This window comes from Tasmannia lanceolata, unplaced genomic scaffold, assembly GCF_043159265.1.
Source record: "Tasmannia lanceolata isolate RefF3 unplaced genomic scaffold, GAP_Taslan_0.1 ptg000005l, whole genome shotgun sequence".
NCBI classification, from domain to species: domain Eukaryota; kingdom Viridiplantae; phylum Streptophyta; class Magnoliopsida; order Canellales; family Winteraceae; genus Tasmannia; species Tasmannia lanceolata.
Window position 1 is genome coordinate 18,023,616 of NW_027518682.1, and position 19,367 is coordinate 18,042,982.

At 39.6% G+C, this 19,367-nt stretch overlaps 2 protein-coding genes across 2 annotated transcripts; one reads left to right on the top strand and one right to left on the bottom strand.

The window, feature by feature from the left end:
- The first annotated feature begins 1,342 nt into the window (after positions 1-1,342).
- LOC143877792 (transcription factor TGA2-like) lies at positions 1,343-14,511 on the top strand. Its single transcript, XM_077380017.1, has 11 exons — positions 1,343-1,771; positions 1,871-1,941; positions 2,055-2,131; positions 2,232-2,414; positions 3,967-4,044; positions 4,141-4,200; positions 10,464-10,541; positions 10,640-10,697; positions 11,919-12,190; positions 12,281-12,526; positions 13,203-14,511. Exons 1-11 carry the CDS (start codon positions 1,677-1,679, stop codon positions 13,347-13,349), a joined length of 1,365 nt encoding a protein of 454 aa, XP_077236132.1. The 5' UTR covers positions 1,343-1,676; the 3' UTR covers positions 13,350-14,511.
- A 53-nt stretch (positions 14,512-14,564) lies between these two features.
- On the bottom strand, positions 14,565-15,773 carry LOC143877793 (uncharacterized). The gene is made up of 4 exons (XM_077380018.1): positions 15,363-15,773; positions 15,175-15,279; positions 14,983-15,079; positions 14,565-14,888 (listed from the first exon to the last, which is right to left on the bottom strand). The coding sequence occupies exons 1-4, from the start codon at positions 15,564-15,566 to the stop codon at positions 14,836-14,838; spliced, it is 459 nt and encodes a 152-aa protein (XP_077236133.1). The 5' UTR covers positions 15,567-15,773; the 3' UTR covers positions 14,565-14,835.
- Positions 15,774-19,367: the final 3,594 nt, after the last annotated feature.

The window sequence follows — 19,367 nt, forward strand, 5'->3', positions numbered from 1 at the left end:
CACGTCGAAGTTTCCCGTTGTGGCTACAACAAGCCTACAACTAGGGGTGGCAAAATTGGCCGAACCGAACCGGAACCGAGACGACACCGAACCGAAAATTCAGTTTTGGTTTGGTTAAACCAAACCGATTCAAATTTCGGTTTGGTTTGGTTTGGGGATCAAACCGAACCGAAATTGAATATCTCCAATAATTATGAGTAAGGGGTGGTAAAATTGGCAGAACCGAACCGAAACCGAACCGAAAATTCGATTTTGGTTCGGTTTCGGTTTGGTTTTACCAAACCGATTCAAATTTCGGTTCGGTTCGGTTTGAAGGTCAAACCGAACCGAAACCGAACCATTGCCACCCCTACCTACAACCCTTTCTTTGGCACTTTCTCGGTGATCAAATCTTTACGACCACGTTACTTTGTTTCTTTAATCGTAGGGCGTACTTAAAAGGGCTTTTAGTCCCTTTATTGCAACGTGGATATGATCTGATCCCCACAAGTCTGATCCAACGACATCAATTACATGATAATCATCAAATAAACCTAATTTCTTAACCCATCAACTCTCGTTTAAGGCTCTACAAGGAAAATACAAAGCGTTGATTTAAGCATGGGATGGATGTCTCTTTGGAAATTGGAATGGTACCGAATTACCCCGTGATTGTGTACAATATCAACAGTGGTGCCGATTGTACATACATGTCCTCATGCACGGCCCAAAATTGATTGCTGCTATTGCTCCTCACTTTGACTGCCCACGTAGTCATACTTAAAAAAAGGGGATTTGCTAGGGAATTTCGTGGAAAGGAATTTTGCGGCTGACTTTTGCATTAGAGAACACCCACTTCACATGAATAAATTAATAAGACAGAATCTGCTGAAAATTGATCCTATGTGGCTAATTTCTATTGCAGAAGCCAGCTGGGAAATGCTTGTCTGCAAAATTTCCTAACAAATCCCAAAAAAATAGCAGAAAGAAAACAAGATTCTCTTTTTCAATTTCCCATATTGGGTCCTCCGTAGAAGCTGAAAAACTTGCGAAGCTAAAAAATATGGGAAGGGGTAAGGGCGTTTTCGTCATTTCATCTGTCCTCACGAGAGTGAGCCCGCGAACTCTTGCTCCTCTTCTTCCGGTACATTAGAAATAGGTAGATGATAAATTCGCACCCGTTGTAGGATAATTCGCGCCCCTTTGTAATGTTACAAAAAGCATTAAAGTGTACCAAATACCCTCCTTTAATGTGGAGCTAATTATCTTACAGTGGGTGCGAATATATCATCGCCCTATAAATAACTCGAGATAGAGAGACGTAACCTGGTTTAATAGCCTGTGCACTGAGGCAGCGTATAAATGGCTGGATTTCGCGGGGTTTTGTAAGATGTTTCGTCCAAGCAAAGCTTTTACTTCATTGTCTCATCACACCATAACCCTTTTCTCACACTTCGAGACATAGAGAGAGAGAGAGAGAGCTTTGGGAATCTGAAATCCAGTACTAATCAGGCGCAGAAGTCATTAAAAAACTGAAGTTAAAAACAGAGAGAGAAGCAGAACCCGTACTGATACGCTATCTCACTCGAAAAGGACACATATCAGATGCTGCAGCTCAAGATACAGAAGATACCATTTCCTTTCTTCCTTCTCTGATACAAAGAGACCTCTAAAATTTAGATGCTCTGACCGTATGGATGAACAGGAAGGCCAAGATGAGGAAATATGGTGAGCCTATCCAGTGCTTCATGTCCAACTCTCCTTCTTTCCCAATGCACTCTCCCTTCTTTAGGTATTTCTTATCATCCTATCTCTTCTAGTTTGTTATTATTATTATTTTGCTTATACCTGGGTTCTGAACTTCCCTTTTTTTTTTTTTTGTTATTCTTAGAGGCTCTGATTTGACTGAACTAGAACGGTCTACTGGGTTTCATCTTGAGGATGCTGTTAACATGAGCCGAGGTATTTTTCTGTAATGTGTATGACGCTTTGAGGGATTTCTTTTTGTTGGGTTTTTTTTTTTATTGTGTTTGTTTCTCGTTTCTCTATCTGTCTAATGTATTTTTCTTTCCAAGGCAACATTTTCTGTTCGAAGTCAAGCAATCTGGCTGTTGATACCTCCTCTCCTCTGCAGTTCGGGGGTTTAAACGCAGTACTATCTCTCTCGGTTTCTTTACTTCTTCTCTTCTGATTTGTAATTTGTTTGTTTTTGTTAGCTTTTTTAGTCTTTTCTTGTTTGCTTCTTTTGGCAGAATATCAGCTCTTCGGAAATAACTTCTCAAACAGGAATCGAATCTGGTCCTTACACTTTCCAAAAGGGGACTGTTTCTATTGCAGTTAACGGGCAATTTGAGAACTGGGGGGAATCGGGCATGGCCGATGGTAGTCCACGCACAGACACCTCAACAGATATCGACACTGACGATAAGAACCATGTAGTGCTGGTTATTCTGTTGCTTCATTTTTTGGCAAATGTGTTTTGGGTCCTAGATTTTTCTTAAAATTTTTTTGAATGGCAACACTCTATTGGCTCTTTTCACTTGCGTTCCCAGGAAAAGCAAATCCCTGGAAAACAGCTTATTTTTTCCCTGACAAGACCTTGATAAGACAGAATTCTGTTGTTCACTTGCTTTCCAAGGAAAAAAGAATTACACATGTGGAATATTTGCAAATAAGCAAAAAATGACATGGAAAAGCACATTTTCCCACCTTAGGCTCCGTCTGGTTGCCAGTTAAATTTTTGTCCCAGGAAGATTTAGTAAAATTTTGGTCCCATCCCATGTTTGGTTGCCTTTTAGCATTAATCCCACTCTTGTAATGATTGCTTGTGTGGTGAATTTTTTAATCCCACATTTGTAATGATTGCCTTTTCATCCCATCCCAAAATAACCCCAGGAATAAAAATAAACTAAGGAACCAAAAATAAGCTTGAGAAGATTTTTTTTCTACCCAACAGTTCAAGCAACCAAACAAAGGTTTTATTTTTTCCCACCATAATCCGGTCAACCAAACATGGGATTTTTATTTTACCAGGATACTTCTAGGACTTTTTTTTTCCCACCAATCTCCTGGGATTTTTTTTCTCCCACATAAATCCCAGGAACCAAAAAAAACCCGGCAATTGGATCTTTGAACGCGAAATAGAAGCTAAAGTCTTGCCAATATATTTTCATATTGTTTGTGAACGCGACCCTATTGTGGTTCTGTATATTTATTCTGTAAATTTGTTTCAAATTTTGACAATACCTGCCACTGCATTTCTCAGACATTGGTTTCGTTAGCTAGAATTTAGTTTGTTTTTGACAATACCTGCCATTGCATTTCTCCAACTAAGAACTTTGTTTGTTAGTTACATATGCTTAAGAAGTTATTTGGCAGTCTTCTCATGTTTAATGTTCAAACTTGTTTGGGCTTTCTTCTAACTACTTATTGATGTTGTACTTAGCTGGGCATCAAGGTTTGTCCGGTGCCCTGGTTTTAAAATTCATCAATACCTTCTTCTAACTACTAGTATTGATGTTCTATTGATCTACATGTTTATCAAGGTTTTCCTACTGCCTTGTTTTGAAAATTTGTTACTTAATAGTGTTGGAGTCTGACTATGAGATACCTAATCTTTTGTTATCCATTGCTGGACCATAAGGTTGTTGTTTTTTACATAAAGGCATCCAAGGCTGAACACATCAGCCTTAAACTTGTATGGGTACTTCCCAATCAGCCCACTGTTACTTCATCGTTTGCTTTTTTATTTCTTACTTCATCCCAATCACCCTCTCTATGTCAGAGCCCATCAATTGAATGCTTTGCATTCACCCAAATAAGGTGGGACCCATGTTTTTTGGTCGCCGGACTAGAGAATGATCTCTAGTCGGCAGACTAGAAACACTTTTCTCATATATATGTATATATTTTATATATTGTTTTGATAAATTTAAGCTTTGTGTTGATTGAAAGTTCTAATGTTCTTTTTCTCCTGTTGTATTTTAGTTTGGAGGAGCTCAGATTGTAACTTTTGCATCACCGGATTCTTTGGATAGATTACAGGATAGAACAGGAGATCGCAAGGTTTTAAACTTACAGAACTTATATGTAAAAATGCAATCATAAGATGTAGTTATTTTTAATACCATGATTGAATGGTTTGATCAAACTTCTTTGCAGGCACTTCGTAGACTTGCTCAAAATCGTGAAGCTGCACGAAAGAGTCGGTTAAGAAAGAAAGTAAGATCGTCCGTTTACTTCATAGACTTGCTCAAGATCGTTCTTTTTTTTCCTTTCCTAGCCTTTGGGTCATTGACAGATGTTCTATGCATCGCATTCATTTACCTTAGCTCATGTTAACAGGCCACACTAGAAGGCCTCTTGATTATGATGAGGATATTAAAAAAAAAAAAAAAAACTTATATGCTGATCATGAGTAATGGAGCTTTAATTTTGTTCTTAACTGTTAGTGTGGCAGTCTCTTAAGAAAGTACACTTGTCAAACATAGCCCTCCTTAATGAAGAAAAAAAATACTTTGAACAGTCAGTAGAAAATCTCATCCCTGCCTGTGACTTTTGGATGCTGCAGAGAGGGGTAAGAAACTGTTCAGTTCTTACTTTTTCATCTCCACAATCTGGTTCTCATCCAATTACTATGGGGATGAGCCCAATCCGGAGTATGAACAGCCAAAGAAAATACCTATTGAACCAATCACATGAATCCCACTTTCAGTACCTATCTGCCAAAGAAGAATCCTTCCCATGGTATATGCGATTTACCCCCTTCCCTCTACATCTCATCAAGGCGTGGGGTCATGCTACAGTCATGGATAATTATGAGGGTGATATCCTTCCAAATGGGATAAGAGAATTAGAGTTGATCTGTAGAGACATCCAAGGTGCACGTCTATATTTCAAAATTTTGATGTATCTCTATCTGTCTATCGAGATGCATTTTCCCCTTGACTCCACCTCTAGATAAAAATAAAATAAAATGGGAATAAGTTCAAAAAGATAAATGGATTCATTGTCAAATCCCTGCATGATGCATTTTATTCCAATTTGGAATTAAAAAGGAATCAAATGTTATAGTTCATTAGTTGGTAGGTTGGAGGATTGCAAGCATGACTACTGCTTTCCAATTGTCTGTTTATAACATATTCATTTGATACCCATTTTGTAGTAAAAATAATAGAACAATTAAAAATGTACAAATACATACCTTTATGATAGGATATCTGTTATTGTTGGTGAATTAGGGGTGTTTACGGGGTTAGATTTTTGAGAATCTCGAGCAAGAGATGGTGAGAACAGTGATTTTGGGGCTTCAACTGTTCAGTTGGAGGAGGAGAGGGATCGTTGCCGACAAGAAGAGGTCATGGCCTTTTTTCAGGCTATGATCCGTTTTTTTTTAATTCACCCCTTTTATTGATTCAGTGTACTATCTAATTATAAGGTCGGTTCTACCATTTAGACTCATAAAGACCTTATAACTTCTATAGTTCTTAAATTTTATGTTTATTGTTTATATTTGAGAGTGCTTTTTTACTTTGGTTTCAAGATAATCGCTTCATCTTGGGATTGTTTATCAACGTAGCTTTTCACAACTCTCAGTGGCCAAAGTAGACACACGAATATCATGCGAGGCTTGGGTGTTAGTGCTTAGAGCATTGAACGTCTTAAGGAATATCAGTAAGTTCAGGCAAAGGAAAATTGACATTGCAGTGGATAAGAAGTTAGACCACCTTCTCATCAAATCTAAAGCCACAACAGCAGTTTGGCTGGAGGTTTGTGTGTGTTTTTGAGATGCATGGACATAGTAAAAGACATTGAGTAAGGTGTTGGAAAGTTGATAGTGTTGGCACCTTGACGTTATGAGGAGATTCCTTTGGAGAATGGTTCCCATATAATATTTTCTAGGGCCTGTAATGAGAGAAACAAAGAGCCATTTTAAGACTAGTACTTGAGACTTTGAATGTTTATATGGACTTTGAATGTTTACATGTTAGAGCATGGATTTTTTTACCTTTGAGGTCCAAAATTGATATTCATGAAATTAGGTGCCATCTGGCTGTTAGCACTGTAGGACCTTGATATGTTATATAATACTGTATATTTCACTTTCAAAAATTATAATATTGTTATGTTGTTATTTTAGGCTGTTTGACAGCTCTTGACTGTTAAAGAGTAACAGAGGACTATTGAATTGACTAGTAAGTGACGATTAATGGTCTCAACTCTCATGGGTAGTTCTCAATCATGTTGGCCATCAACTCATGTTATCTCATCCCTATTGAGGACATAAAGGAAATGACTGAAATGTTTTGAGATTTTTGAGTTCATGACAATCACAATTTGTGATACAGATAGCTGTTTAAAAACTTGACCTGTCAATTGCCGACACGCTCAAGTCCACTCAATTTTACCTTGGTGGTGTTCTTGTCCGTTTCCGAGTTTCCCCCTCCAATTCAATCAAAACTCCTCTGACAGACCCGAGTGAATAAACATTTGTCTGTATCAATCATTGACATGCATGGGTCAACTCCCTTTTACTGTGGCCGAGTTCTTGCCTGAATCCCATTTTTAAGACACCGATCTATATCTCTACCTAAGCCAATCTAGTTCTGGTTTGCAGATGGACAACGGTCAGTAGAAGGCCTAAATGGTCAGAGGTTGCCGAAAGGACGACAGACATGAATATTTTGGAAATCCAAGTTCCCCCTGGGTTGGCTGTTGTGATGTCCACCCCTCCAAGTCTCTGTTTTTGCAACATTAACCACATGTTTTTTCCCAAGCAAGGTTTCATCATCCCCTTTTTCCTTTAAAAAAAAAAATATTCCCGATCCCTATCCATGGGTTTCCCAAAAAAAAAAGAAAAAATAATAATAATAAGGTTGTATGTCTCTTTTTCGAATCAGTTTCTCAATGCCTTTTTCGAATTAGTTTCTCAATATAAAAGGAGAACTGCCTATGATCACGTGAATGTTTTGGAGTGTTTCAGGCGGAACAGTCTGAACAACTGAATCTAAAATAAATGCATAATGAATATCTTTGTTTCTGCTTGGCCTAGTTTAAAACTGATTCATGTCATTCGAACCTAGTCAGCATCAGCTTAAGTTTTAATACATTTGCAGAACTATGTAGTGTACACCTAATTAATAATTTGATACGGTTGCATCTAATTCTTTATTATTATTTTAATTGTACAATGACCTGATTACTGGACCAAATGATTCAATTGTAGCAACTAGAGAATAACTAGACTGACCCGAATCAGGCAAATTTGAGAATTAGATCTCTGTTTCTATTGATCAGTCTGTATGATCATGTTCCTTCACTTGCAGTTTATAGGTTTCCAAGTCTCCCTCTAAGGCCATTTAATTGTTTCAGTATGTTGCATTTTTCTTGCTATTTCTAATTAAAGGGAATTTGTCCAGGCACTACTCTTCATTTCAAGAGCACGCACTAGAATAGTATGGCATTCATAGTTGTATTCTTTATGTTGAGAAAATCCGCCGGGCAATCTGATCCGATCGTGCACAAATTCAACGAAAAAGAAAAATAACAAACAAGCCACAACATGAACACCAAGATTTTACGTGGTTCGGCCAAGCCTATTCCACGGGCGAGAAACACGATCTTCCACTATGAGAAAAACAAAATACAAGGATTACAATGGATTAATCACAAACCCACAAACCCACAAACCCGCAACCCTTTCCTTACTTCTCAAACCTAAGATCGTACACAAGAGAAATCCGAGAAAACCCGAAAGAAAACCCAAGAGGAACCCGAGAAGAAACCCAAGAAAAAACCCTTTTCTTCCTTCTTCTCCTCTCTCTTTTTCTCTCTCTCCCTTAGGGTTGCCGTCACACCCCAAGCCTCTCGCTCGTCCTCTCTTGTTGTCCTTCCCCTAGAGAAAAGCCACTCTTTTTTAGTATTTAGGTGTTCCCCAAAACCTAAAAAGGTAGCTTTCTTTTTTTGCCTCTTGCCTTCCCACCCAAGCAAGTCTTGTGGGTAGGGAAATAAGGCAACTTTCCCCAACAATCTCCACCTTGGCTTATTTCCCAGTCACCTGAAGATTTTCCGTTGATGTCGTTATCGGTCCGTTATTGTAACAAACCACAATTGGCCTTTTGAAGTACCAGCTACACACCCTCGAATCACCTTGGTTTTGATTCCTCCTGATTCGATCAACACGGCCAATTCACATGTGTAGCTGCCAACCCGTTGACTCACCTTGTCAACCTTGGAGAGGGATCTCAATCAATCATCCCCAATGCAGGTACTATCATCCTCTCACCATCGTCTGAAACCTGGAAACCTGTCTCTGCACCAACTACGAAAGAGACCTTAAGTGTGCGCACACAATTGCGGATTGCCATGTTTCCAATTAGACATTGAGATCTTAGGAACACTATTCGCCGTGTCCCCGACCAGACGATACAATCAGCCACACTTCTCTCCTTTCATCAGAACGATGCAGCCACGTGTGATTTTCATGGCTCCACCTGCAGTTGAAAACCTGCAACCCTTGGAGTTCAACCGGCCAAGTGATATTAGATTCTTCCGTATATTTGGGACATACGCCACACCACCCAAAGTACGAACCACTCCATCAAACATTTTGATCTTCACTGTTCCAACTCCCATGACGTTACAATTAGACCCGTCACCTAAGGACATTACACCCGCCCTTGTCTCCTGGAACGTATCAAAATATTCCCTCCTGGAGCATACATGAACAGAGCACCCTGGATCTAAAATCCACTCATCATGAGGAGAAGTGTGATTATTTGTGGAGACTGTGAGAACATTTTCAAACTCTTCACCATGTTCATCCGTTACCGTCATCACAGCATTCGTAGAACCATTGTCCGCTTGGTCAGCTTGCTTCGGACAATCCCTTTTGATATGGCCATATCCCTTGCAACGGTAACACTGCACGCCCTTTCCACCGACCCTGGATCTTGACCTGCCTTTTCCTGATCCCTTGTCAGACAACCTTCATCTTTGATTCCCACCATGAACAACCAACCCATACGCTTCACTTCCACCAAGAATAGGTTTCTTTCACATCTCATTCGATAAGAGCGACGCTGTGACATCCTCCAACTTTATTGTATCCTTACCATCCAATAAAGTCGTCACCAGGTTGTCATACGAATCAGGAAGAGAAGTAAGAAGCAAAAGGGCCTTGTCTTCTTCCTTCAACTTTTCGTCAACCTTGTGGAGTTGATCCACAAGCCCGTTGAACACCTTAATGTGGTCCAGAAGATCCACGCCTTCCTGCATCTTTAGCCCGTATAATTACCGCTTCAGATACAATCGATTGGCCAAGCTTTTTGACATGTAAAGCTTTTCCAACTTCTCCCATAATTTAGGTGAATCTTCTTCTTCCATAACGTTAAACATAACGCTATCTGCCAGACATAGTCGAATCGTGCCGACCGCCTTCGACTCAATGTCTTCCCACTTGGTACCCGTCATCCTTTCCGGCTTCCCATCCTTTCTCTTCAACGCCTTAGCTAATCCTTGTTGAACTAAGATGTCCTTCACCTTCATCTGCCATAGGGTGAAACTGCCATTTTTGTCAAATCTGTCGATGTTGAACTAAGTAGAACTTGATTTTACCGCCATCAGATTACTACTCCGCACTTCACGGTGTAGCGCTCCACCTCGAACGAGAATCTTTCTTGGACAATCTTTCTACTCTCAAAGATCGCTCTAGCCGCGATTCAACTACAACACCCACGATCACTCCACCCGCCCTCGACGATCGCTCCACGTGAGCTCTGATACCACTTGTTGAGAGAATCCGCCGGGCAATCCGATCCGATCGTGCACAAATTTAACGGAAAAGAAAAATAACAAACAAGCTACAAGATGAACACCAAGATATTACTTGGTTCGGCCAAGCCTACTCCACGGGCGAGAAACACGATCTTCCACTATGCGAAAAACAAAATACAAGGATTACAATGGATGAATCACAAACCCACAAACCAGCAACCCTTTTCTTGCTTCTCAAACCCAAGATCGTACACAAGAGAAACCCGAGAAAACCCGAAAGAAAACCAAAGAGGAACCCGAGAAAAAACCCTTTTCTTCCTTCTTCTCCTCTCTCTTTTTCTCTCTTTCCCTTAGGGTAGCCGTCACACAACAAGCCTCTCGCTGGTCCTCTCTTGTTGTCCTTCCCCTGGAGAAAACCCACTCTCTTTTAGTATTTAGGTTTTTCCCAAAACCTAAAAAGATAGCTTTCCTTTTTTGCCTCTTGCCTTTCCACCCAAGCAAGTGTCGTGGATGAGAAATAATGCAACTTTCCCCAACACTTTAAAATCAGTTAATTGCAGCCTTCTTTATCTCTTCTCGGTAGCTTCATATAAAAAAAGGGCGGCCCAGTGCACGAGGCTCTTGCCATTGCGGGCTCTTGGTAGCTACGTATATGGACTTAAATTTAATGCATTCAGTTTGGGCTATTGATAGGCTTTTGTTTTGGATAGGCATATGTCCAGCAGCTGGAGAGTAGCCGGTTGAAGCTTGCACAACTTGAACAAGAGCTTCAACGAGCACGGCAACAGGTGTGGTTGATGGACATATTTTTCAATTTACACTTGTTCATTTGTTATAACTTCGAAAAAAATAGGTGCTTTTCTTATTTTAATTCCATTTGGTGCAGGGCATTTTCATTGCAAGTGGATTTTCTGGAGATCAAAGCCATTCAACTGGTGGAAATGGTATGCACCTTTCCAAATGTGCTGTTTGAAAAGTGTATAACCTCGATTTATAGTAGGTAGTGTAAGATTTCAAGATTGATCTTATATTTTCCTGCCCCCAGATGGAGTACAAAATGATATTAGTAATGCTTGTTGGACTAAGTTTCATTCTATAATATAGAGATGTGTTCCGAGAGTTTGTTACATGTTTACATGCTCATAATTTTAGAAGTCCAAGGCTGTATTATGTGTAACAACAAATACAATAGGATTTTTCAAAGAAATGGAAAGGCTAGTGATGTTTGTGTGGGGTATGGTTAGTCTGTATTTATGCATGCTAGCAGAACATGGTTATTGGAAAATCAATGCTAGTGGAATTGCTACATCAACCTTGAACACTGAGTTTTGGAAATGGCTGTGAAGTAGTTGCTCAATTTGCTGGCCTTCTGTTCGTGCAATTAGTGTGAATAATCGAGGATGGTTTCTATCCAGAACATCCTCTCTATGTACAAGGAGAGGCTTCATTTTTTGTGTTTGTTTTTTCAAGTGATATACATTATTCTAAAAGATCAGCATTAGACTAGATGAAGCGGCATGAACTGCCGAGGGTGAGATGTCCCAGCTGAAAAAAAGTGTATTATTTGAGTTGTTTCGTGTGGATGAGAAAAGGGATTGAGGTAAATAGGGTTGAGAAGTGAGCATTTAGTCATGCTAGTGATGTGGGGATGAGAATTTTGACTGTCATCTTGATTTAGCTTCCTCTCATAGTTATTTCAGTCGTTTTTTATTTTCTAAAGTTTCTTGAAGTTCCTAAATGTGCACATTGTTATTTGTTCTTTTATGCTTGTACTTGTGTATAGCTTTCATTATGCACTTTGTACATGTCACTAGCACAAATGTTAGAGCAATCCTGTGTGTTCAGCATTATTTATTGTTTGTTTTCTCCATTGCTACATCCCATTGGTTTGCGTATACATTGATGATTTAGTGGGTATAACTACCTAGAGGAAGTTATCATTATGGTGGGGTTGGGTTCTCTAAACCTATATTGTACGGTTCAATTTCTCTCAGCAAGGGCGTAACACCTTTAATTTTCCAGAGCTCTACGATTCTTATTCAAACTACCATTATTATTTTGATAATTTTTGCCGGAGATTCCATGAAAAGTTGCATTCATGGATCATATTTGCGAGGTTTGAGCCGAATGTCTTGATCCATTTGCTGCCTCAAATAAACTTTCAGGGGTCTTGGCATTTGATATAGAATATGCACGATGGCTTGATGAGCATCAACGGCATATTAATGACCTGAGGTCAGCTGTAAATTCTCGTGTGGGAGACACTGACCTACGCCTTCTTGTTGAAGCCGTGATGGCGCATTACAATGAGATTTTCCGGCTCAAAAGCATTGCTGCAAAGTCTGATGTATTCCACATGCTTTCAGGCATGTGGAAGACTCCTGCTGAGAGATGTTTCATGTGGTTGGGTGGGTTCCGTTCATCCGAACTTCTTAAGGTAATTGGTTTCGGCACATTTCATCTGTATATAAATTTATTAGTTTGGCCTGGCTTTGGTTGATTTGATTGTGGAAACCTTGAATTGCAGTTACTTGCAAACCAACTTGAACCATTAACGGATCAACAGTTGATGGGTATATGTAATCTCCAGCAGTCATCTCAACAGGCAGAAGATGCCTTGTCACAAGGGATGGAAGCTTTACAACAATCTCTTGCAGAAACCATTGCTTCTGGGTCTCTTGGCCCTGCCAGTTCTGGTGACGTTGCAAATTACATGGGTCAGATGGCAATTGCAATGGGCAAATTAGGCACCCTTGAAAACTTTATCCGGCAGGTAACTTGTGCATCACTCCTGTTAGTGCATGTGCCTTGCTTCAGGGCATCTTGGATCCCATCAAAATTTGTCCTTTATTTGCAAGAATATTATTGACAAATAGGAGATTTATGAGTTTTAATAAATATCATAGACACTATCTGCAAATAATCATTATTTAACTTTAAAACCATTTGCATGAGTAAGTAAATGATATTTCCACCCCGTTTCCAGTATTTCCACGACCATTTAGTTTTTCTTTATTTGAAAATGACTTTATTTTCAGTAGAAGTTAATTAAAAGGGGCTGGGTATGCAGTCATTTTCAAGAAATGACAAACAGAAGGCGATGGAAATATCATTTTACTTGAGATCATATGCAAGTAAATTTTAGGATTATACAAAGAGTTTCTAGTCTGTGTTGTAAGCAAATTACATTCTGATAGCAGCGACATACGTCCGTTTCAGGGACATCTCAAACTGCACTTCATATTGTTCTTTGTTTACAACATTGCATTAATTAACATATTCTTGTGACAATAATACCCCTTTTTCATGGTATGAAAACCATACCCCTGCTTTGGTAAGGTTGGCAGCATTAGGGTGGTTTCTATGATTTTGGGTTAACACTACTCTCTACCAGCTGCATGACTTTGATTACCAGACCATGATTTATTTGGTATTTTCGTATATACCAGGCCGATCTTCTGCGGCAGCAGACATTGCAACAAATGCATCGTATTTTGACTACACGTCAAGCAGCCCGTGCCCTTCTTGCTATCAGTGACTACTTCTCACGTCTGCGAGCCCTCAGTTCGCTATGGTTGGCTCGCCCTAGGGACTGAGTCAGTTTGGTATCCTTTCTATGGTGGCGTTAGGTAGCACGGCCACATCTATGAACAACTCTATGGGGGCTTCAGGTAGCATGACCACATCTATGAACCACTCTTGGAAGATGGACGTTGTGAAGGTGGACATTGATCAATCATGTGCATTTCTCTCCTTCTCAAAAAAGAAACGAAAAATAAAGAAAGAAATAGAAAAGCTGCATGTGTTTCTCTGCGTGCTGTGCATCACTAAATGATAGGTTGGAATGAATGACTGTACATTAATAGATGTGAAGGGTACCTGTAGTGCTTATTTATATGACAGGTTATGACTCTGTCCAGTAGCAGATGTGAAGGTTACCTGTAGTGCTTATTTATACGACAGGTTATGACTGTGTCCAGTAGCATATGTGAAGGGTAATTGTAGTGGTTATTGATATAACAGTTTAATTTTCTTGTTTAGAGTTTTAATGTATTCATGTGGGCAATTTCATGACTTGTCCCAAAATGGAAATGGTTGAAGCTTGGGACATGGGCTTTGGAATCACAACTTTCATATGAACCTGGTTTCTTTGGCGTAGGTGTCTTCAATTCGCAAGTTTGATTTGCTCTAGCTCCTTCATGAGTTGTACTAAACATTTATGTTCTCAAATCCTTCACATATGGAGAAGGTAGACAAGAACTCATTTTGTTGGATTTCACCATCTGTATTTTGTGCTTTTCTGACTGACTATTAACTATCCATCTGTATTTTTTGCTTTTCTGACTGACTATTAACTTTGGCATATAGCGTCTGTTGTTGTTCACACTTTACATGTGGATCTGCGGATTTTTCAGGGGTCAAAATGGAAAATTTGGTATAGATTCTCCTTCAAAAATGAGTTGGAAGAAAGTTAAAGGTTGAATTGGGTGTTGAACCTTTTACCTTTCATGCCGAATTGTATTCTCAATCTATTCTCAAATTACACGAAACAGCATGTACGGGAATTTTTTTCCTTGATCAAACATAGAACATTGAAGATGTCACATCTTTTCAATAGTTTTGTGTTATCGGAAAACGATTGGCCGTAGAGTGTTTGTAGGTGGCTTTTCAATTCCACAGTTCATTCCCAGGTCTCAAAATTGGACAGGCAGTGGAAAATCCCAAGCTGGAGTACCTCAGGAGCTGAGTACCTCTGGTTTTAAGGACCACTTCGTATGCCCTTTAAATCCTCTAAAGGTTATTTGTTTAAATCTATGTGCAGATACTTTTGGAGATTCGCTAGGCAATTGTGGCTTCCTAATTGATGGAAATTCAAAAGAATCTGGTTTTATTTTCCTGGCAGTAATTCCTTTATATCATGTTTCCGTGTATGTACATATCACAATGATTTGCCATGGCTTAGACCGCCAAATTGCACATTATTTCTTCCATGCACATATATATTCTATTTTCCCAATATGGGTAGTATCTTTCAGAGGTGCTATTGTTTACTAATCTTCTATTCAGTCTTCAGTTACTCTACTACTTGCTTGCAGAGACTCCCATGACAGGTTGCTTTGTTCTGGTTTTCCGCTCTGTAAGTCATAAAACCAAGATTATTGAATTCCATTAAAACAAAGTCTGCACTGATGAATTGGGTTTCTGATAAAGGATGAAAAAAATACGAACCGGTCTTCGATTTCTTTCTCTGGTAATGAGAACATGGAATGAAGACCCCAGTTCCCTTGCTGTCTCTGTCTTTACGCAATAATCCCCATGAGCCGACCTGAAAATTTTCTTATTCTAAGATAATTTGCCTACATCCATGGAGAGAAAGAAAGAGAGATGTTTCTGATGACATATAGTCTTCAAAGTTCTTACATTGTTTGGCTCTTTTCTGGTGGGGCCTGGAGTCCAGTTTTCGTTTTCAGGCCAGAAAAGACCATGATGATCGCTGTTTAGCGTCCAAGGATCAAAAGAACCCAACTGTTATAATTCACAAAAAGTTGTAAGAACTCAGGGAACCTGTGGATTTATGATTTGAAACCAATAGAAGGATTGAAGCTTGCCTGGAGAGGTATTAGAGGTGGGTTTTTGTTGACAGTGATCAGAGATTTGCTATCGAGCACGTCTTCTTCTTCCATCATCAACAACAAAATCTGCCTTTTGATATCAGTAAACATAGCGTCGTCTTCAGATTCAGGATAAGCTTCCATGTCCATGTTCATGTGTGCGTTTGTGAGATGAGAACGTTGATAGCAATAGATGGGCATATATATATAAAGGTTAAAGAGGGAGGCGTTATGTTTGGGGATCAAGGTTAGGTGAATGGCAGTGTGAACTGTAATCTAATTTATTTGGTGAATGGGAGAAGACTTTGTTCAGTGTGTGAACTCTAATCTAATTTATTAAGAAGATTCGTCTGTACTTCCTTTCGTAAAAGATTGGAGCAGTGGGTTTCGTTTGGAGTTACTAGTGATAGCCATTGGGAAAAAGACGAGGGGCTGTATCTACTAAATGTCAGTTTCTCACTTATTCACGCATTTTGGCTGGCTGCCGACGTGGTTTCGTTATTGGTATTTGAAAAAGGGAGTTGATATCCCCACTCCACCTTTTCAATAATACCACTCCAATCTTCACTTTTAACTTTTCTAAATGTGCTTTTAAACGATTTTGCAATTCCCAATATTTGCTTTTCAAAAATGCTGCTCCGGTTGGTTGCCGGGTTTTTTTCTTTTCCTGGGATTTATGTGGGTAAAGGTAGGAGACAAAAAAGGGGACAAGCATTAATTAGAGAAAGATATAATGATGAGTGAAGAGAGAGGGTAGAGAGAGAAAGAGAGACCATCATTTTCAAGACAAGGTTTTGCTGATGTCAGCAAGAAAAGCTGATGTGACCACTAAATATTCTCCTGCATAAATCCTAGGAAAAAAAAAAAACCGAGCAACCAAACGGATACGGATTTTGGGGCTGCCACAACCAAAAGACTGGATCAAATGATCCAAGCCCTTATTGATTGGGTGATTATCTGCCTAATTGTTGTCTTGTATACTTCATAGGATAGGATGATCCAAAACGTTCATTTGTTGGGCCACAACGTAAATAGGCTGTGCCTCCAAAATCATTTCGATAGGATGATCCTAGCCCTCCGATCGATAGAGGTTTCCATAGTTTGCAGTCCCACAATCATGTAGACTGAACGATCAGGGTATTTTTTTGGGGCATAATGCTCTGTTTGGTTGCCGGGTTTTTTTTGTTCCCGGGAGTTATGTGGGAGAAAAAAATACCCTGGGAGATAGGTGGGAAAAAAAGAAGTCCTGGAAGTATCCTGGTAAAATAAAAATCTCATGTTTGGTTATATGGGAGAAAAAAATACCCTGGGAGATATGGTGGGAGAAAAAAAAACCTTTGTTTGGTTGCTTGAACTGTTGGGTAGAAAAAAATTCTTCTCAAGCTTATTTTTTGTTCCTGAGTTTATTTTGGTTCCTGGGGTTATCTTGGGATGGGATGAAAAGGCAATCATTACAAAAGTGGGATTAAAAAATTCACCCCACAAGTAATCATTACAAGAGTGGGATTAAAATAAACCTAGTGCTAAAAGGCAACCAAACATGGGATGGGACCAAAATTTAACTTACTCTCCCACAAAACTCCTAGGCACAAAAAAAACCCGGCAACCAAACAGAGCATAAAAGATTTAGAGTGAGGCCCCTAACAAAGCATTTCTTCTAAAATCTAAACGGTATACCCGGTGGTGACCTTTAGAGAGAGAGAGAGAGAGAGAGAGAGGATGAATAAGGACGTCACATCCTCGTCAAAACCGGAGTACCCGGTGGTGGATCGGAACCCTCCCTTCACAAAGGCAGTTGCTAACTTCAACACCCTCGATTACTTTCGCCTCCTCACCATCACTGGTGTCTCCGTCACCGTTGGATATCTCTCTCTCTCTCTCTCTCTCTCTCTCTCTCTCTCTCTCTCTAGGGTTTATTTCCTACTCACTTCATTCTCATTGACTTATTCCTTTCAATTGCAGGGATTAAACCTAACATCAGAGGGCCATCGATGGTCACAGGCTGTCTGATCGGTCTCATGGGCGGTTTCATGTACGCATATCAGAATTCGGCTGGTCGCACGAAGACAAGGTAGCTCGATGCAAGAAATAGGGTTTACATATGTGAGATTGATCAATATTCTTCTATCAATATTCTCTAATGTTTCCATCAGTATTCCAAGACTTGTTGAATCTGTGAAGAATCCAAAAACTAGAGTAGGATCCATATGTAAAGAAAAACGATTGTTAGATGGCTGATATTCATATTGTGTCGATCTTTGCATTTTGTTGAGGTGTCCATGGGAACGACAAGTGTCAATTCATAGAAATCAAGATGCAAACTAAATGCATGGAGATCTTCTTAATTGTTTCATCTTTAATTCTCTGGTTTGATCCTTAATCCGCATCAGTTGAAATTGGAGATTCCTAAGGCTGAAATTGCGAGGCTATCCCTTTCTATGCCTGCTCAGGCTAACCGATCAGCATTTGAGTTTGCCACCCTCCGCACATTCTCATAAATCACCGAAGCATGTTGACTCCTGCTAGATCAAAATCTCATCAAGCATCTGCTTGAATCTCCACGGATACGGTCTACTCCTGCTCACCCACCTTATTACATTGAGGGAGTCCCCATTTATAATCTTAGTTGCTGACGTCCATGCTCTCTAACCATTAAAAAAAAAAAAAAAAGGTCCATGCTCTCTATGCTCATGACCTGTAACCTCAGTTTCATCGGTCCCGAGAAGGCCCATCTAGTCACACCCTTCTTGCCCCTAAGAACTACAGTAACCCGGCCGGCCTTGGGTTACCTACACTCGATCCGTCAAAGTTAAGCTTTAACGAGCCTTGGCTAGGGGGTTCCCAACTTGGATTTGGGATGTCTGCCTGCTATCTCTCCATTCCCACATAGATCGTAACAAGAGATGAACCTGAAGGTAGGAAGGGTCTTAACCCAAGATATGGTTTATTCTAACCTTGGTATACAGGAATAATAAACTCTTTGTCAACCCCCTGAATGCCTAGCATTTCTTTCTGAAGTTGTGCCCTTTCTACCACTCCAACTCATTCTTTTTGAGTTTGCTAATAAGGTAGGAAGGGTCTTAACCCAAGATGTGGTTAATGCTATCACCTTTGTATACAGGAATAATAAACTCTTTGTCAACCCCCTGAATGCCCTAGCATTTCTTTCTGAAGCTGTGTTCTTTCTACCGCTCCAACTCCTTTCCTTTCGAGTTTGCTGATAAGCTGTGGATGGAAAACTAGGCCCCCTCTATGTGGATGAGTCATTGGTATGTTTCTCAGTATATGTTTAATGGTTGGCTAAAGTCAGGGTATTTATGATGGTAGATTCGAATTAGCATTCAAATATATAATAATAAGAGAATTTAACTGATAGATTAGCTAATATGGGATCATATTTGAACTCCTTGTCAACATGATCCATCTGCTCTGATTCGTTAGTTATTTTTTTACTCTGGTTTCTTGGGTTTTTATTTCTTTTAATATATTAAAGAAATGTGAAAACAAAATTGCCAGGCTTGTCAAGATTGCTGGCACTAGAAATACCCAGACTTCGATCTAAATTGCTGGTCTTGCCTTGTTTTCTTTAAAGATCGAAATGTAATATGGGACTTTGAAATTTCTCAGAATGCGTAGTCGACCATAATTGACCAACAGTTACCCGATCTGATCATTGTGGCATACTGGCATCATCGTTGTCACTTTGGTCTCGAGTTTTGGTCACTTTCAGCCAAATTTGGCAAGAGAGAAGTTTTTTTTTTGGCTGGAACAGACCAAATTCGAATTGTGTGCCCATAAGTTTGTCTGGATTGAAGCATAATAGAAGGATCTTTGATGGAGTTATAAGTCGCTGTGACTGTTGATTTGGTTATATGATCATCATCTCTTCGGCGACCCATCTGTTGGATGTTTTACAGGAATGGAGAGAGATTTGTTTTAGCTTCCTGACAAAAGATAGGATAGTGGTAAGACACTTTCAACGCGATTAATTCCCTAAAGTTG